An 18,335-nucleotide genomic window follows, 5' to 3' on the forward strand; every position below is an offset into this window, starting at 1 on the left:
GCGGACGCTCTTACTCCACACCAGTCATGGAAAAGATAAGTAAAGAGGAGAGGGAAAGAAAGTGGAAGGAAAGGTGCGGCGTCCCTTCCACATATGGCGGAGTGGGTACCGAGGCCTGTAAGGGCCTGGCCGGTTACAATTATGCTGCTAGCACTTGTAGTACTTGGGCCATAGCCGTCGCTACTAAGAAAAAGGTGAATGGCTGACTTAATTTTAATAGCTTTGAAACTGTCTACTATCTGCGCACGTAGCGTGTTGACTTCGCGCAAAGACTAGCTGCTGTCGCCGTACTCATAGAGCAACCCATCTGGCTGTCTGTTGGCCACGGAGCACCCTCCTCATCTCAGCAGGTGGGAGAGCTAAGACAAGATCCAACATCAAGTCAGCTCTGTGCTGGCGCATAAAACGGCTGCTGGCTAGCTCCAAAATTGGTTGTTAGCCGTAATCCTTTTTTAGCACTAAAGGAATACTGGACGGTGTCATGAAAGTAACGTCGGTGGCGCATCTGAGCGAGCCTTAAGAACTCGAATACTACTGTGTGCCAAAACCTTTGTTCATATTAAAGTAGCAGTATTTGCCGGCGCAGCGATCGGAATGATGATCTCAATTATGTCTTTGAATCCTAGGCCCACCTCAAGTATTTACTCGGATTCCTTCGATTTGGAAGACCTTGTAAGTCGATTGTCTCAGCAAGCTAGAAGTCAAGCATTCTACGAAATCAAAGCCCTACAGGACGAGCGCGATGCCTTACAGCGGCAAGTTGAAGCAGAACGTAGTGCATGGGTATCGGTTTACCAGGTCATATTGGAGTCGTCGAGGGTTGGGACTCAATTGTCTCTCGTTTGTGAAAATTCCCAACGTCAGATAGACCGCGAACGGTCAGAAGATCGCGAGCGAAAAAGGCAGCTAGCAAATCTCACGCCGATATAGAAGCCGTGGCCCGACGCAGAGTGACCAGCCTCCCGCTCAGGGAGCCGACTGCACCAAATCTGCTTCGAGCAATACGTTCCTAATCTGACCCACGCCAAGTAAGCAGCAATGCACTGATTGTAATTGAAACAGCTCTTAAATTTGATAATGAGGCAAATGATTGTGCCGGTGCTGCAGCTCAACACGGAAAATACGTACTCGCTTGTGTCGTGTGCAATCCAGCTGCGAACCATGCGATGCTACGCGTACGTAGCTACACAGGGGACAAGCCAAAAGCGAGCCGGCTTCGTCCTGGCTCCGAAAACAGCTGAGCTCTAAGCTTGATTCGACATACAATGGTCTGGATGTAGTGGTCTTCAGGCCACCCTCGATAAATAGCCCCACTGGCGGGATATGTACCGTCCGACAAGCAGAAGTATGCCGTGTCTCTACATATTGTTTTGCTTTGGGATGCTGTAGGGGAAGTTACATACGCTGCAGTACCCTAATCAGCCTCATGCTGCGCAGTACTCAGCTCCCGAGTGTTCACCGACCTGTTCGGCTGTAGTTGACCTTATGCTTCTCAAAGTAGAGACAAGCAGGAGGAAGCCAATAAGCTCGTGACTCAATCGTGATGGCAAGAATTGGATGCTTCAAATACCACATTGTGGACGATTTTGGAGCGCTCTTTTGTGACAACAAGATGCATAGGAAGGGTTCATATAAGAATCATACTCCATCATACTCTACAGGGAAGAGCTGCCATGTTACGGTAGTGATTTCCTTGACAGCACAAAATGGCGACCCTATCGTTGTTTCCACAAGAACCCAATCCTTTCACAGTCCAGTGGGTCATTGCGATATACCAGGAATTCTGCAGAACCGAACAACACTTCCGTGCCGTCGTCGAGATGCGAAGTCGCGACATCAGTCATCTCAGAGAAGGGCTTCTGAGCATTGAGCATCAATTAGAAGACAAAGCCGCACAAGTCGAGATGCAGCAACAAATGCTTAGCGTCCAGAGCCAGCTAATTAGCTCGCTGAGGAGTGAGCTTACCAGTCACCACGAGTAAATTGTGTACCGCCATCGATTGCATGTCTGAGCATTCATCAAGCCCGGCCCTTATCAGGCCCAGCGTTATATGCACAAACGTGGCTAGCTTTCCGTGCCTTTAAGCTCTGGACAAGCAGTATCAACTGGAGAGCATGGTCGAATAGTCTGCTATAGTTAACTCACCGGCACCGTCGCTTGCATGTCGGGAAAGCAATAAGAATGCTGTATAACTAGCCGCCATTTAAATTGATCAATTCTTTGCTACTGCCTGTGTCTGCTTCTGCTTTCACCAGTTTTCGCTTTGCAACCACGCCCATCCTGCCGTCTACTTTAAACCCGTCATGTATTCCGACCGGGTAGCCACAGATCCAGCTGCCAAACCGCTACTTTCATGAACCACTACAGAGAAACAGCGTCAACCCTACATTGCTTTCACAGCCGCGCGTTGCAAAGTCATCAGAGGGGTAATTATACACAGAGGAACAGTTTCTTTCGCAATCTGGAGGACAGACTACAGGTGTGCACGAGTTCCTTTGAGGGATTAGGGCCAGCCCGTACTTGCAAAACTGTCGGGGTGAGCTGTCGTCAATATCTGAAAGGTCGTAGTACAAGTCCGGGCCCGGTTTCAGAGTTGGATCAAATGTGTATTCTAGTTGCGTGACGGGGCTCGTTGTGAATAGTGAAAGCAGGTCTTCCCCGGTCTCGTTATGAAGACGCGAGTCAGCAGAGATTTTGATCGAAACACCAACAGCCGAGCCTGCCCCCGTAGCGGGATTGTATGCAACTTTGTTCCGATATGCGGCACGGTAGGTCCCTCCGGGCTGTACTCTCTGTATTTCTGGCTTATCCAGTTGGTCTGCTCTCAGATGTATTGGGAAAGTGCACTTATTTACCACCTGCACCTGGCTCCCCATACTTTGTCTTAAGAGCATAGCCAGAACTAGGATACTCCAAGCAATCGGCGCCATTGCATACTGATGTACCGAGACGTAATATGTGCCAGGGAGGCCGACTGGTGGGACGAATGTAGGAGACCTTTTATCTCAAAGTAACGCTTGAACAATGCGCAAACAATTACGACGCAACTTAGATCGGGAGCAGCCACTACAAGACCGCCTGCTTGGTCCGTTTAGGTTCGTAGGAAATCTACTGAAAGTGCTTTATGCGAGGATCGCGCCCACAGCAGCGCAAGAACCTGTCCGCATTTACACTTGAAACGCATTCACAGCCAGTAGCCAACATCCGACCAGCCGCAGGTTCTATTTTTCGCTTTGGAATCCGTACTTACATGCCTGCAAGGCTGAGGCACCCAGCCCGTCGAATGGAGTGACCATGTATCAGCCAGGCACCCCTGAGCATATATAGTGTATATAGTGCAATCTGCAGCCCATCGGCCACCTTGTCTGCGATACCTGTTGGATTACGTCAAGTATGGGCAAACCCTGCATAGATAGCCGATTGGAGGGAACAAAAATCCACGTTCCCGACCAAATTTTGCGCCGAACGCAATCTGTGCGTACAAGGTTCGCATCTCAGAGTGTCGACAACGCACATCGCGACAACCTCGGCTACCGGTGCAAGCAATACCGTTCTCAGTCTAGAAAACGTGAAAACCACGGCGAACTAGTCAAAAAAGGTGTTGACAAAGCGGTTGCGACATTGTCGATGGTGTCTTCGTTCCTTCGTGTACTTGCTCGGGAGGAAAACACCACGACAGACATTATCATTGACAGTGACAAGTCGCGTCAGGAAGCTGAGAGGAGACTAAACAGATGTAGACAGGAGATAACAGACGTCCTGAGAACGGTCCTTTGACACCGAATCACCCTTACGACCAGAGCAATAGGTCCAGATGTCACAGAATCCGATGAGCTTATGGCTTTCCCGCAGAAAAAAACCAGAATGAAGGAGGCGGGTCAAATCGAGAGAATCTTAAACAAATGTCCCTGGCTCCCAGAGATGCAACGTTGCGCCAGCCGCATCCCGTTTCTCGAACGTTGGTCATCGCACTGATACCTGTTACGCCTGATTTCTACACGTGATTATGACTAGCGGCAAATTGCCTTATTATCTATGCACCACTTTTGTTCAGAGGTGTCCTGATCCTAATGGCTATTACCTGTAGCCTCAACATGCGAGTCGACGACACTGTTCAACTCGCAGTGGCAAGCTTCACAAAACATTGCTTTGGGAGATTCACAAGCCGCTCCTCTATTTCCCAAGTATTCAATGACTTTTCCAGCGCCTCAAATGTGAACTCCCAAAGGAGCAAAGTGGCGACGGTCTGGAGCTGTAGCCGTGCCTGTTTCTTGCCGAAACACTGTCTGGGGCCAACTGAAAATGCAAGATTTGGACCAGCCTGAGGGTCAAAAACAGCAGTCTCTTCTCCAGCATTGTCGGTTTTCAGTTTCATCCATCTGTCTGGATTGTACCTCATGATGTCGTCGTCTGGCCAAGGTTTCACACGAGTCTCTGTCCTTCTGTAAACCGTTGGTCGATTTGTGTCTGGTATGTTTAAAGCCGGCTCGGTGAGTGATGGCCCTGTGAGTGGAATAATGACATCGGTGCCCTTCGGTATGTTGTAACCCAATATCTGCGTGTCGCGGGTGGCTTTCCGGACAATCAAGGTCGCAACGGAGGAGCGGCGAAGAGTCTCCTCGATGTTGGCCTCCAAATATGGAATTTGCTTCGACATTATCTCAGACATTGTTGGGGGCCGGCCTTCAGCACGGGCAGCTGAGTGTCCGTCCCGTAGGCTCTGCCGTAGGCGTGCTTGTATGCTCTGGTGCTGAGCCATGTATTTCACAAACCAAGCCAGCACTGTAGCAGTGGTATCATGGCCGGCAAGTACGTAACCGAGTACCTAGTCATTGTCAGAATGTTCAATAATGTGAAGAAGAGTTATTGGCATCTACTTCGTCGCGAATGGCCGGGGAGTAGTAGTCAGGATTTCGACCGATTCTTTCCGCTGCTGTTTTCTCTCTCAAGAGCAGCAGATCCAACGCGCTTTTGACGGTAGGTTTCTCGCTCTCTGAAGTAATATGATGTATACTCATCGCTGTTTGATGTTTCAAAAGTGAGCGTCTGCACCAATACGCATAGAGGTGAGTAGGACTGCGAAGTAGTGCCAGCCACTGAGCGAATCTGGGGAATGGGCTTCCCTGAGCGATCGAGATCATCTTGGACATATCGAGCAAGGCTTCGGTACGCGGGTCGCTTGGGGCCTCGCGAAACTGGGCCGGTCCTCGTTCGGATTGATCTGGATGATCCACGTTCTCTAAATGTGCGAGCTCTCTTGCGAGGCCGCCACTGGCGTTATCCATACCAAACGCCACACTTGAAATCATGTCCAATGTTGTGATGTACAAGTCTCGTCGAGCAGAAAAGGGCTGGCCCTTTGACTGCTTCCGCTTCCACAAGCGGACCAACAGCATGGCGCTTTCGTAGAGGTGTCGAGCGGCTACCTACAGTAGAGCGAGTTTGCATTAGAACAAGATCCGACATCCACAAGAAACACGGTAACAAAGTCACTCTACCTGGTTCATAAACCACGGTGACATTAAGCCGTTAAGCATATGACGTTGCCGGTTAAAACGGGGATCGCTCGAGTTCATCGTGAAGTGGAAGTTGGGAGCAATTAGGCCGACACATTCCCCGTTCCTTGTACCACGATCGAATTCGTCCAATCTGCGAGAGCAAATGTCGATAGCAGTTCTGTAGTCGGAAATAATGACAGTCGGTCTGCGAAAGGGAAACAGGAAGGCCTGAGAAATAGGGCTTCCATGTTTGCGAGGCTGACTCCACACCCACGAGCGTCGATCTCCATGTAGATGAATATGTCGACGAATATCTGGCAAGTCGCCGAGAATCCGCCTGGAAGCCGCCTTGTTGTATGGAATACCCTCCAGAGGTTTTGGTTGTGCAACGAAACAGGCGACAAGTATCATGAGAACGGCTAGTAGCACCAATGCTGGAACTTGAGTCGTGTGCATAGCGAGCGTCAGTGCGCTCATCGTGAGCCCAGTTGAACCAGATGCCGCGAGCCAAAATCACCCGGTATTCATGAAAAAGTGTAAGAAAATTGTTCGGGAGTTTTTGTGGCCGCGAGGGACCTTGGCCGCAACTTCTCTTTTATCCTTATTTGCCGACATCATTGACTTGCTTCCTGACCTGCGTTTACCGCGGCTTAAAATGGCAGTCCACATCAGTGAGGTGTGAGCCTAACAAGGCTCAGGTTGCACCCATTTTCCGGTCCTTTCTTGGTGCTTAGGGGCCGTTTATCGTCGTCTATGCCCCTCATTTCTTGGGTCCTCAGTGGATCGCACTTGACGCCTCGGCCAAATAGCGGTAGCCCTCCTCGGCCGAATGTCCAGCAATGGAACAGTGCATCACCGGTGAGCGCTGTTTCTGGCCATTTCCAACCTCAGCCAGCGTTCACAAGATGTCGGCCTGTAAAAGTGCGAGAAACGGAGACGGCTCTTGTCACCCTTCTGCAGTCATCTAATGATGCGAATCCGCAAATCCTTCGCGGCAATGTTGTTCATTATTGTATAACTCGGATGCCTTGGCGGCGTGTCTTCAAGCTAGATAAGTGTTCGCTGATCTGGTAGACGTCTTGGAGACCGTGTCTTGCAGTCGCCCGCTTACACCACTGCCTGTGCTGTAACATCAGTGGTGCCCTGAAGCGGCCGCTGACAATTATCGGCCAATTCATGCAGTGTACTGCAGTATCTAGTGCTACTGCCCCTGACGGCCGCCAGGCTTGGGTCTGAAGTGGCCCGTAGCGGTAAGCAGCTTGTCGTCATCAGGCCAACGAGTCAGCGGAAGCACATAATACATACATGGGTACAATATTGCGGTACGTCGCAAACCCCATAAAACCCCTGGCGCCAACGCAAAGTGACAACATTCCAATAGTTCCGCTCACACAATCACAGACGCCATGGTGAGCACCACGAGGAGCTCTACTTCAACAAAGCGTGTGGACGACAGGGCACAGCTCAGAAAGCGGTGTCGACAGCTGCTCGCCGACCACATCAGTAAAGGGCCACGTCCAGGGCAGCGTACAGCCTATTGCTAACCAAGTGCAGAACAGAAAACGGGGTGGCCGATAGAGCCAGCGAAGGTCCGGTTAATTACGGACAAAGAATGGTACTCCTGGTCCTTTCGCCCCGAAGTGGCGCGCCTATTCTCCAAGAACTTAAGCGAGCACAACGCCGCGGCGTACAACGAACTCTGCGAGGGCGTGGGCGTAAATTTTTGGGCTGCCCTATCGCCGTTCGTGACCCAGGCAGGTATCGCTACGCCATGTGGCGACCCCTGCACAGAGGCGCATGAGATGTCGCGGCTGCGAGAACGCCGCAGGCCACATTGCGCGAAAAGGCCCGAGACAGGCGAGGCGGCCAGGGGTAGGGATGAGACCGCGATGCTGGTGCAGAGGGCCACACAACTTCGGGAACGCCTTGACGCGGCCGAGACCGGGAAGAGGCTGTTGGAGCAGGAGCTTGAGACGGCACGTTCAGAGTGTACGCGGCTTAAAGAGGAACATCAGGGGACAACGCAGCGGGCTATTGGCGTCGAAATACTGCTTTGCAAGTGCCTGGACATGCTGAGCTCCTTTCCCACTGCAGTTGCCGAACTGAGGGAGGAGATTAGCGAGGCGCTCGGGCGCAATGCATTTGGGATGGGTTGAGTCTCTTGGTCTAGGGTACAGCAGTAGTGATCTTTCAGATGGCGAAATACGAGGGTCCTTGTCTGCCCCACTTCAGCGGCGCACCCTCGCTGCGCGCTCGCGTCCCGGATGCGCATCATCGGTTTACCCCGGCAAAGCCTCTCGCCCCCACCGTCTGTTGTTGGCTGCAGCGTCCAACGGCGCCGGGGTGGGAAGTCCGTGGTGGCTCACGGGCGGCGCGCGCCCTGTTTTCACCACCCACGTCCGGGCCCGACAGGGCCGCTGGCGCCCCCCGCCAGCAACGGACCCACTTCGTGCGCGCCGCCTGCCAAACGGACGCATCAAGCGACAGCTCTTGCAAAGAGGATAGATAGCTCGACTGGCAAAACGTGTCGCACCCCTCCCGTAGACAGTAGAAGTGTTGCGCCGCGCCAGGTCGGCCACGCAGCGCTCCGGTCCTGTCCCGCATGATCGTACATCCAAGCTAGTTTCGGCAGATCCCGCGGTCTGCAAGCGCTCGGCAAGCTAATCCCAACTACATGTCTCCTTCACCGTCAACGGTCGGTTGTGCGTGTCAGTCCTGAGACCGATTGTAGAGCGACAACTGGTGTGACACGGGTGGTAGCGCATTGTCACAAGGGCGGTGCGCAGAGGCGCCATGGCGGAGGGCGCCAAATTGTCCTCCTACTTGGCCATTTTGGCGTTCCAGCGTCTCGGTATCCAATAACAGTGGTATCGTGCGCAGAATTTTATCGCCCTTCGTCGGCGCTCAGCACTAAGCGAAGTGCCTCGAATGCGGGGCTGCACCATGCTTTCGCGGTGTCGACGTCGCTTAACGCCCGCATGCATCGAGCGCGCGCGCCTCCGCGGCACCCGTCACTCTCCGAGGCACACATCGCATGATCGGGGGCCTGTTGGTCCTGCACCCAGGGATGCTGCACGACTAGTCCCCTCCGGGCTCCTGCAGGCAGAGTCCAACGAGGCAATCGCCGGCAACGCAACCGGCAGGCTCCATTGCCTGCAGGCAACTGGCCAACGGCTCGCCAGGTGGCGATAGCCCAACGCTGCGACTCTGCGGTGCTGCGACGTGCGACATTGCGGGACGTCTTTACCGACGCATGTGACCTTAGGTATCTGGCATTGCAGCAACAGCATCGGAGACGCGTCTGCCGTGCCTCATGTGATGCCACGTGCCTCGCACGCTCCGCTGGGCGTTCTCAGCGTGCCGCCGAGAGATCAGACGCCAAGTCATGCTCTCGCCCGCGACCGTGGGTGACGGTGGCCGGCGAGGAAATGATCGCGATCGCTCCTTTGATAACCCTTGACCAGTGACAAGGGTGCTGTGGGACCAAGATTGCATGTGCGCGCGACCGCAGGAGGACCACCCATGATCGAACTGGCAACGGGACAACACGCGCAGTCTGGCAGACCAGCGCGCGAGAGGCGGCGCTGAGGACATGCGGATAACAAAATTCGCGGTTCTGCAGAGGCCTTATCGCCGATCGGCGCACAGCCAGGCCTGGTGCGCGCCCTGACGGTCCGCCGCACAGCAAGGGCCAGCCCTTCGGAGGTGTTGACTGGACTCCGCGCGAGCGCATGCACGGCCCACTTGCCCTTTGTCTGGCGGCAGGCGGGTCCGGTCGACTTGACGCGGGGTGTCGACCAGTCTTCGTCCCGCTACGTTGCCGTTCGCGAGTCAGCGACGAGCAGGGCGGTCGATGCGCCTGCATGCACCCCCGCCTTCTCGGGTCAAGTTCGCATCAAGCCCGCGTAGACGCCTACCCGGCAGGGGCAAAAGGACGGACGTCCAAACAGCAAAGCACCTGCTCCAAACAATTAGCTAGGGTCGCGCCCTCGGCGGTCGGCTTAGTGAATGAGGGCGAAGGCCGCCGACTGCCTCGCTCGTAGTGGGCCGATGCAGACGGACGCCACTGTTGTTGCCGCTTGCCGGGAAGCCGGAAGAGCGAGCCGCTGTCGATCACGGCGGCGCCCGGCGTCACTGGCCCTGGTTGGCGCACCACCATGGCTGCCATGGTATCACGATTGCTACACACCTCCCGGACGAGACGCGAGCAATCAAAAGCGACAGGGCCAGGGGAAGAGTCCCTCCTTTGTCGGTGCTGTTCGCTCTCGGTCGTGATGTCGGATGAGAACCTCCGAGGCGGCGGCAGATCGCTGCTCGTCCGCAAGCATGCAGCGTCACCCGGCACGGAAAAGCGCGAGACCTTCTATAGATTTCTGCGACAGGGACAACTCGGCTGGTACCTCATCGACCGGCCATGCATGCTCCTCCTAAGACCGATCGGCGAGATAGTCTGTGCGCGCGCTGCCCGGGCGGAGGTACGAGGTGCGTGGTCATTCACCCGAGGCGCGCTTGTCCGCCACCCGGCCGTCATGGCAAGCCATGAACCGCACCAAGGAGCCTGAAATAGAATGCTCAGGGCGGACATGGCTGGTCTGGGCGCGAGCAGCTGGGGCCTGCAGGCAGCAGGCGTCGATCACTGAGGAGAGTTCGATCGATGCATGCTGCCCCGGAGCTTGCGTGCTGCCCCGGAGCTTGCAGGGTTGTGGCCTGGGCCAGCGTAGAGTACCCCTTGTCTCTCGCCTTGACAGGCGCCGCAGGCCTGGACTTGTCGCAGCAGCAACTCGACGTGTGTGACGGCGCGCATTCCGCTGGTGCAAACCGGTTACTACACGTCCCCCAGCGTCCTCATTGCTTTTGAATCGAGACAGTCGCCTCTTACGGTGGGGGTTGCGACCGGCAGGGGAGCGCAGGAGTCTCTGCTTGGCTCGCTATCCGGTGAAGGTCATCATCCCTTTGAGCCGTCTGTCGGAGCGATATCGGTCGTTTAAAGGGCGACACGGCAAGGACATGGCGAGATGTCTATTCCATCCAATCCAACTGCTATCTTTCTTTCCTTCATTGCTACTGTACTTCTCGTTATTAATCGTTCCTGACTGAGTCCTGTTCGCCATGTTCTATTCCCCGCAAGCACGCGAGATGCCTCCAAGCCCGCTGTCGAGCCGTCCCCTGTCGGCCGCTCACAGAGCACCTCACACGAACCCTGCGGTCTTCGCCGGTCCGCCTCAAGGCCGCGCGGGGCCTCCACAGCACCCCGAGCCAGATGTGCAGGGCCAGCTGCTGTCACACGCACAAGCACTTGCTGCCCTCCCTTCGTCCCACAGGAGCGCGATAACTCCAAGGTTTGTTCGCCTGTTCAAGGCGGCAGCAGCCACTGACATTGACACAGCTCTGATCCTCTGCATCATGTTCAAAATCCCGTGGACATCAGCGACCCGACCTATGAGCAAAGGTGCGTCACAGTGCTGCTGAGGATGGCGTCGATGCGAGCTAATTTTGCCAGACTGCTGGAGCAATGGCAAGGAGAGCAGCAGCGAGAGGAGCGAGATGAGCGGTGCGTCAATAGACTAACGAGATGTGCAATTGCTGACCGTTGGCGACAGGCACCGTAAGCTCCAAACCATGTCCGTGTCTGGTCTTCCCCTCACACAGCGAGTTTCAACTCTGACGTAGTCTCTAGGGACGACCGGATTAAGCTCTTGAAGCTCCAGATCACTTTTCTTCTTCACAAAAAGGGCCATGACGGCGGTATAGTCTCCGAGAAGGTGGTGACAGCACAGGAAGAATCGTGAGACACAGTGAGCACCACATGTAGAGCTAGCGGCACCTTGTGCTAGGAGGGGTCGCCAGCTGTTTTCCGACCATCAACACGCTGAGAACCACTGATGAGGCGGGTATGCAAAGCAAAGCATGGCAAAGTCGAGTTGGCTAGACAAAGGCCTACAAGGGCACTTGTACTTGGAGCTACAAGACGTGATTGTTAAAGATTCTCTGAGGTAGACGGATACGCTTGCTTGCGCGCGAGCGCGTCTCGGTTAACATGTATGTCGACCTCTCTAGTCTGTAGCAAGTCCTCCCCGATGCTGTCGCAGGCTGCCTGGGACAATCCGTCGCCGGTTAACTTTGTTACAAGTAGTCGCGCCTACCATGATCATCACCTGTGTTGTTTGAACGTTTCCGGCAAGGGAGTAGGCTGTTGCCCGCAGGGGCCACCATCCCGCGGTCGGCGGGCTCCTCTTGTTTCGCGTTTCTCGGCTTCCCATGGTGTTTTGCAACTGACGCATTCCTCTCCGCAGTTGTTAATCGGAACTCGACAAAGGCAGGTGTAACACCTGAACTTGCCCGGGAAGCCTTCGATTTCTCCGCGGTAACCCTCTGCGATGGTCTCTCGGTGAGTCCTCCGCAGGTGCCGACGTAGATCACTTCGTAGTTTGAACGGAGCCGTACGGCGGCAGTGTTCGCGGTCGCAGTGGAGGAAGTGCGAGGTTTGGTAGTGACAGTCTAAAGCTTCACGCTTCTCAAAGGGCCCTCCCGGGCAGTTCTCTAGCAGACACCACAGCTTCTCCGAGTCTGCATCATGGGAGCTGAACAAGAGTCAGTACCGACAACAGACCAGGCGCTAGAATGGCAATTACAAATCTGCGTTGTTCGCATACCATGGAATGTGCTCGCCCGGACAACCTGGATCCTCGTCGACTGTGGAAGGAGGCGTGAGGGTCTGCGGCGTCGGTTGACCCGTACTCGAAGGCGGCTGCGCCTGGTGGCTCGGGGGCTCTTCGTCGCTGCTCGTCATCATGGTCCGGTCACTGTGGAGAATCGTCCCAACCTTAGGCAGCGATATATCGCGGCACCCGCCATGTAGCGTAGTACAAAAGTTGATGTTGAACAGTGCTGACGGCAGGCGCAGACGAGCAGGATGCTCAAGCACAACAGCTCGCTGCGCTATTGGTGGGTCTTTCCAGCGACGCGTACAGCCTTGCAACGGAGGGCAACAGCTCACCAGGGCCAGCGGCACTTGCGCATAGCCTGATGTGTCGATGTCGACAGACAGGAGGGTCAATACAGTGGCTCGTGAAATAACCACGCTTCTGGGGCCGACGATGGCTCACCAGCGACACTCCAGTGACAGCAATCAGAGCGACAAAGGGCGCGGTTCTGCGCAGCACCGCCGGTCAATCCTCCAAATGCCCCCATGATACGGCACGGCAAGCATGCAAGCACTTGCTATATACACTGCGGCATGAGCATTGCTGATTTGCTTAACGCACCCCAGGACGTGCCACTTGGATGCAGGTCCGCTCGCCTGCGGCGGCGTGGTCAAGAGGGTCATGCCCGTCCCGATCCTGATCTGATCTTGGACGCCGCCTGGGGAGGGAGCTGCAGTCGGCTGTCCCAAGGCGGCCAGTAGCGGGGAGCCAGGCCACCATGCCGGTGGCGCCTGCGGGGAGATCAACCTGTTACGAGGACGCCTAGACGTGGCGCAAGCGGGAAAGAGGCGGCCGGCTCGGCGTTGGCGCTTGTGCGACACAAGCCGTCCACCCACCAAGACAAGCATCAACGGCTCGACATGGGAAAGTGCCCGACTACACTTCGTGGTGCGGGAGGGCCCTTGGGCACCCCCAAAATCGAGGGCCGTGGCCGTCGGCCCTGCACTGTCACTGGCGCAGGCTGGTCGAACATGCCACGCCAGGGTGCGCCGAGCGCGGTCCTGTCCTGGTCGCCCGGTTGCCTTGGGAGAGATCTGGGGCTAACGGGTGACAGGCCGCTACGAGTCTGCCACCAGGCGCGCTTAATTAAGCCAGTAGGCCATATTGGCGGCATAATTCCAACGACACTTCTCTCTAGCATCACCAGCGTCAACTTTGCCTGACACGCCATGCAATAGACGACAGCCAATGCGACCGTTCGCCAAGTAGGGCGCGTGAACATGCCCGAAAGGAGCGCAGACACAAAGTCCAGCCCGTCCGTCACCCAACAGCACCGCGCTCCATCCCGCCGGCACGCTAATGGTAATGCTTCCACAGATGCGCGCTCAGTCGGCCACCCACCGGTCGGCCGTCCATCGGTGTTTAGGCATGCTTCAGGTCGGACATCACGCAAAGCTCGTGATCCTTGTGTCCTGTCCGGCCACCCGCCCCCCGTCAGTCACGGTGGCGGCCATCGCCACCGCGTAATGGCTCGTCATCAGGCGCGCGCCCGCATTGCCCGTTGAAGAAGCCCGCCGTGGACGACCTCAAAGAGGCGACCTTCAGCTGCAGTACCTCTGCACCTCGCTTAAAGTGGAAGGGGCGCGAGCCGGACGGACTGCCCTCCAGCACATGCCTGCAGACGAGCGGTTGCTACGATGCAGTGCACAGACTGGCTCGACGGCGACAACCTTGCCTTGCAAGGCATTGCAGGCTCAGAGGTGCAGCCTGCCTTGTGTTCTCTGCCAACGCGCCGATAGGCAGCCCTGATGATTGTCCATGTCAGGATGCACAGAGCTACAGATGCTAAGAACACTCTCACGCATGAGTATGGAAACACTGTGAGCCAAGCGGTCGGGCTGGACTGGTCATCATGGGTGAAAGTAGCGGTGGCATCGGGGTAAGCTGCCGCATCGACGGGTGGCGAATCTGCTCATCGCGGCCGCCGGATAGAGCGCCAGCGATCCGTCCCGTAAACCAAGCGAGGGCGGCGCGGCCGTCCCGGGTGCACGCAGCCAGGCCCTGCCGGTATTGGACGATGTATTGCCGACTCTCGCGTCACCGAACTTGTGGCGCCGCCAGGGGCCGCCGAGAGAACCAGCTTTGGGCAGTTTTGCCCGGGCACGACCAACGGGCACGACCAACGGGCACGACCAACGGGTACGACCAACGGGTACGGCCAAGGACGATGGGCGTTTGTTCTCTCGTGGCGACAACGCCAGAGCGGCCGTCCGGGTCGTGCGCAATACCTTTGACCCTGGACGAGTTATCGCCGACCTGGGCGGTGCCGAACGGGCTATGCCACCGGGGCTGCGCCGAGAGGAGCAGCTTTGGGCAGTATTGTCCGGGCGCGATCCACGGGCACGACTAACAGGCACGACAACAACACACACGACAACAGGCACGACCAACAGGCACGACCAACAGGCACGACCAACAGGCACGACCAACAGGCACGACCAACAGGCACGACAAACAGGCTTTGGGCCATGCGCGGCGTGGGCTTTGCCTGGTGGGTGGGGCGGCTCGGGCGAGGCAATTGTCAACGGCAAGGATTCTTGCCCACGGCCCGTCCTACTGACAGGGGCTCAGACAGGGACTTTGCGACCACCGATGCATGCGCATTGTCATCGACCAACAAAGCGAGAACGAGTGTGGCAAACCTTTCTCGTCTGCATTGGCCGTCTACGCGAGGCTCATTCGTCCCCTCCGGAAGGCGGACTTCACTGTGTTGCCCGCCTGCGGCGTCGCGGCGTCGCGGCGTCGGGTGGGCGGGCCACAGCATGCTCTGTGACGGAATCAGACGCAAACACTAGCCTTCGACCAGGGATGCATTGCGAAGGAGGCACAAGCCGAGAGGAACATTTGTTGGCTGTCTTAGCGCCGGCTCGTGTTCCGCCCTCGCCGTCCCCGATGCAGCACGTCGTCCAAAAGGCCGACCCCCTAGTTGCTGCGCAGGCGCCGGTGGTTTCCGCTGGTGGTGATGAACTCGCGGCGAGGCCCAGTTGTTGCCTGCGCTACTCTCGGCTATCGACAATGGCAGGTTATAGTCAGTCCTCTTAAGCGGAGAGAGCGTGACTAGTCGGGGCAGTCTGCCGACATACGGCCCCATGCGAGCATGCCATCTCCCTTGACGCGCGCGCGTAAGCACAGCAGATCGTCGTCACGGGGCAGAAGTGGATGGGCGGCACGAATGCAGACAAGTCGGGTGTGTGTCGTGGATTTGGGGGGAAGGGGGTCGGGGGAGGGGTGAGGGGGTGGGCCTTGTCCAAACGGGCTGGTGGTCTGCCCCATGCTAGCGCGAAGTGTGGCCCCTGCAGGTACGTCCAAAATCTGTGGCAGACTCGATGATCACAGGCGGGGCCAACGAGTGCGGACGGAGGAGCCGGCGCTGCCTGGTCTCGACGTTGTTGCAGGCCGGGTCCATTCGCTGCGCTTCTTTGACCTTTGAAGGGCCCCCTGCAAGCGGTACGGCCACATCGCGAGCCTGCTTTCTGTGGAATATGCCTTGTAAAGGATGCACTGATTGTCAACCAGACCTCGACCCACAGCAGTTTGCAGCCAGGTACAGAAAGGCTCTCGGGCGACAGGCTCGGCGATGTTGGCGGCCGCAAGAAACGTTTACCATTCCAGCAATTGTCCTTGGGACTACCTGTCATTATGGTGCGGGGGAACAAGAGAGCGGGCACAGGAGCCGCTGCAAAACGTCTCCCTCAGTCTAGGGCATCATCCATTTGAGCGCACTGGGACGCTGCTTCCATATAAAAGACGACAGAAGTCAGGCAAAGGCCGCGGGCCTCCACGCTACATCTGTCCCCAAGACTCTACTGTCGTTAGCTGCTTTTGCCTTGCCTGTGTCGGCCATGTTCTCTCCACAACAAAATGGTGCCGTTTACGGGCGACTACGATCAATGCGTCAGGGACCGGCCGGCGCAATGGCCCGTGATACCCGTTCTACCGCCACGAGATCGCCATCGGGCGCTGCTGGACTCTCGCCTGGCCACTCAGTGCTTTCGTCCGGCACTTCACAGGGCCGTGTTGAGCCACGACGCCCTCAGCCGTATGCACGGAGGCAACAGGCGACCGCGGCGAACCTCGTCGCTGCCATCCAGCGGCTGCACAACGCAGAAACCACAGGCCCAAGGTCCGTCACTCCCTAACATACTCACAACACTGACGCTAATCCCGCCGCAGCTCTGTACCCCCTCAAGAGGCCTACGAAGCCCAGGCCCATGGAGCCCAAGCCCATGTATTCCAGCAGGCCCAAGTATCCCCGGCCCACGACACTGCATATGACGGGGCGATAATTTACAATGACGAGTGCGTCACTATTTGTGCGAGCGCGACGTCGACCGCGGCTGACTCTGCCAGACCGATGCAATACTGGGGTGTACAGCCTCCGGAGAGGCACGAGCCGTACGTCTGCCAGCCTACCAGATATGCCAATTGCTGACGAGTAGCGACAGAGACGTAGACGTTAAGATCGAGGAAATGTTTGTAGGCCAGAGCAACTACAAAAGTATGCTGATGTCTGACACTGCCTTAGGGAACGAGAGATCCGGGCGTTGGAGGCGCTGGTGCTGCATTATGCGGTACTAGAAGCGCAGGAGCGTGCTAGAGACGGCAACGGGGAGGGCGCCTTGAGCCAGCAATATACCACTGACCAAGCTTCAATGTAAAGGGTCTACTGCCTCTCTTGTAGGCTGAGAGACGGTTGCAAGCCGCGATTGCTCCAGGTTATTAAGACCGGTGAACGATCATGTTTCGACGTGTGTCTCGCTGTACGACTTCTATTACCTGCTGTGCAACCAGCAATGGCCCTGCCAGGGAGCCAAGTCACTGCCATGGGTGGCTAATCTCTGTCCCGCCTCCACTAGTAGGCTCCCATATCAATGTCGCCGGCTTGTACGACACCGCCGGCCGGCTCACGCCGCTTGCCATATACTTTGGCGAAGTATACCCGAGCACGCTAAATACCTATACTTCCATTGTGGCGATGGTGTGGAGTTAGGGAAGGTACAATGAGGTAGAATCGATGCAGCGCAAAACCGCCGGGGAGCGAGGCATACGCTCAGCGAGGAATATTTGCAGACATTTACGAGCTGGACTGTACTTGGCGGGATATTATTAAGACAATGCAAACCCAAGGAAGCCAGGGAGCCTTTATGAACATGCGTTGGCAGGTACAAATGACCGAAGCAATAGGTCGGCCAACGCTGGCGGCCCGACGGGTGCTCGGCGACCACCATGCCGACACGCTCACCAGGGCCAACTTTGCGCTCGTCCTATACAGCCAAGGATAACCTTGTCGTGTACCTCGACGTCAGGAGCCAAAGGTGACAGTGGATGACGTGCCATCTGTAGGACCCCTTAGTGATGGACCTTGTCGCTGCCGCCTGCCAAAAGTGCCTCGCCTCCGCGACATGCGCGTTGGTCAAAACCTTTGTGTCAGCTGCATCCGTCGGTCTATTCAGTCGACAGCATGCTGCTCATCATGCAACAAACACTTTGTCGTGTCCAATCGTAGTTGCTGCTCGGCTCAATTGGTCAAGCTGTCGACAGGGTCGGCGGTCTTTCGTCTGCGCCGCGAGCATAAAAAGGCCACAACCTTCCGGCTTCACACTTCTTGACATCTCCATCCTCTGCACACTCTTTGCCACACACGATTCTCGCTGATGCAGAGCAACCACCACCCGTCACGCGTCCGCCAGCGGCTCATATACTAGTCCACCACGAAAAGTTCTACGTCAAAATGGCGGTGTCCTCATCCACCGGGGACCCTCTCACGAAAGAAGTTGCACTGGCGACTAAGTCTGAGTACCACGTCAACATACAATGCGATGCAGGGGCTGTAGAGGCTATGACCATTGCGAAGTTATATGGCAAGCTTGTGGAAAAGGGGCTCAAGTCGGAGTATCACCGACCGTTCTTCTCAGACAAACCAGTCCCCTTGGTAACCTTTCAATTCACGGGCCACGAGGTAGAGAAGGGTTATGCTGTGCCCTGTGGCTACGCGTTGCTGGCGGACAGTCTTGCTGTTCTAGGTTATGAGCTAAAAGGGGTTCCATCCGAAGCAAATGGTCGGCTGTTCGTCAAGAGCAAGTCAGGGCAGCACGGGTACAGAATTGTGGAAGAAAACCACTAGGCTGAGGA

General features: G+C 56.4%; 1 protein-coding gene across 1 annotated transcript; it reads left to right on the forward strand.

Annotated features, from left to right (window-relative positions):
* Positions 1–10,885: 10,885 nt before the first annotated feature.
* On the forward strand, positions 10,886–11,288 carry PLICBS_006581 (uncharacterized protein; the record flags this gene model as incomplete). Its single annotated transcript, XM_065601001.1, has 4 exons — positions 10,886–10,948; positions 11,000–11,050; positions 11,100–11,120; positions 11,177–11,288. Coding segments are annotated over 4 exons (247 nt in total), but the record flags the coding sequence as incomplete, so codon positions are not given.
* Between the last annotated feature and the right edge of the window lie 7,047 nt (positions 11,289–18,335).

This window comes from Purpureocillium lilacinum (genome assembly GCF_023168085.1).
Source record: "Purpureocillium lilacinum CBS 284.36 DNA, scaffold_4, whole genome shotgun sequence".
In the NCBI taxonomy this organism is placed as follows: domain Eukaryota; kingdom Fungi; phylum Ascomycota; class Sordariomycetes; order Hypocreales; family Ophiocordycipitaceae; genus Purpureocillium; species Purpureocillium lilacinum.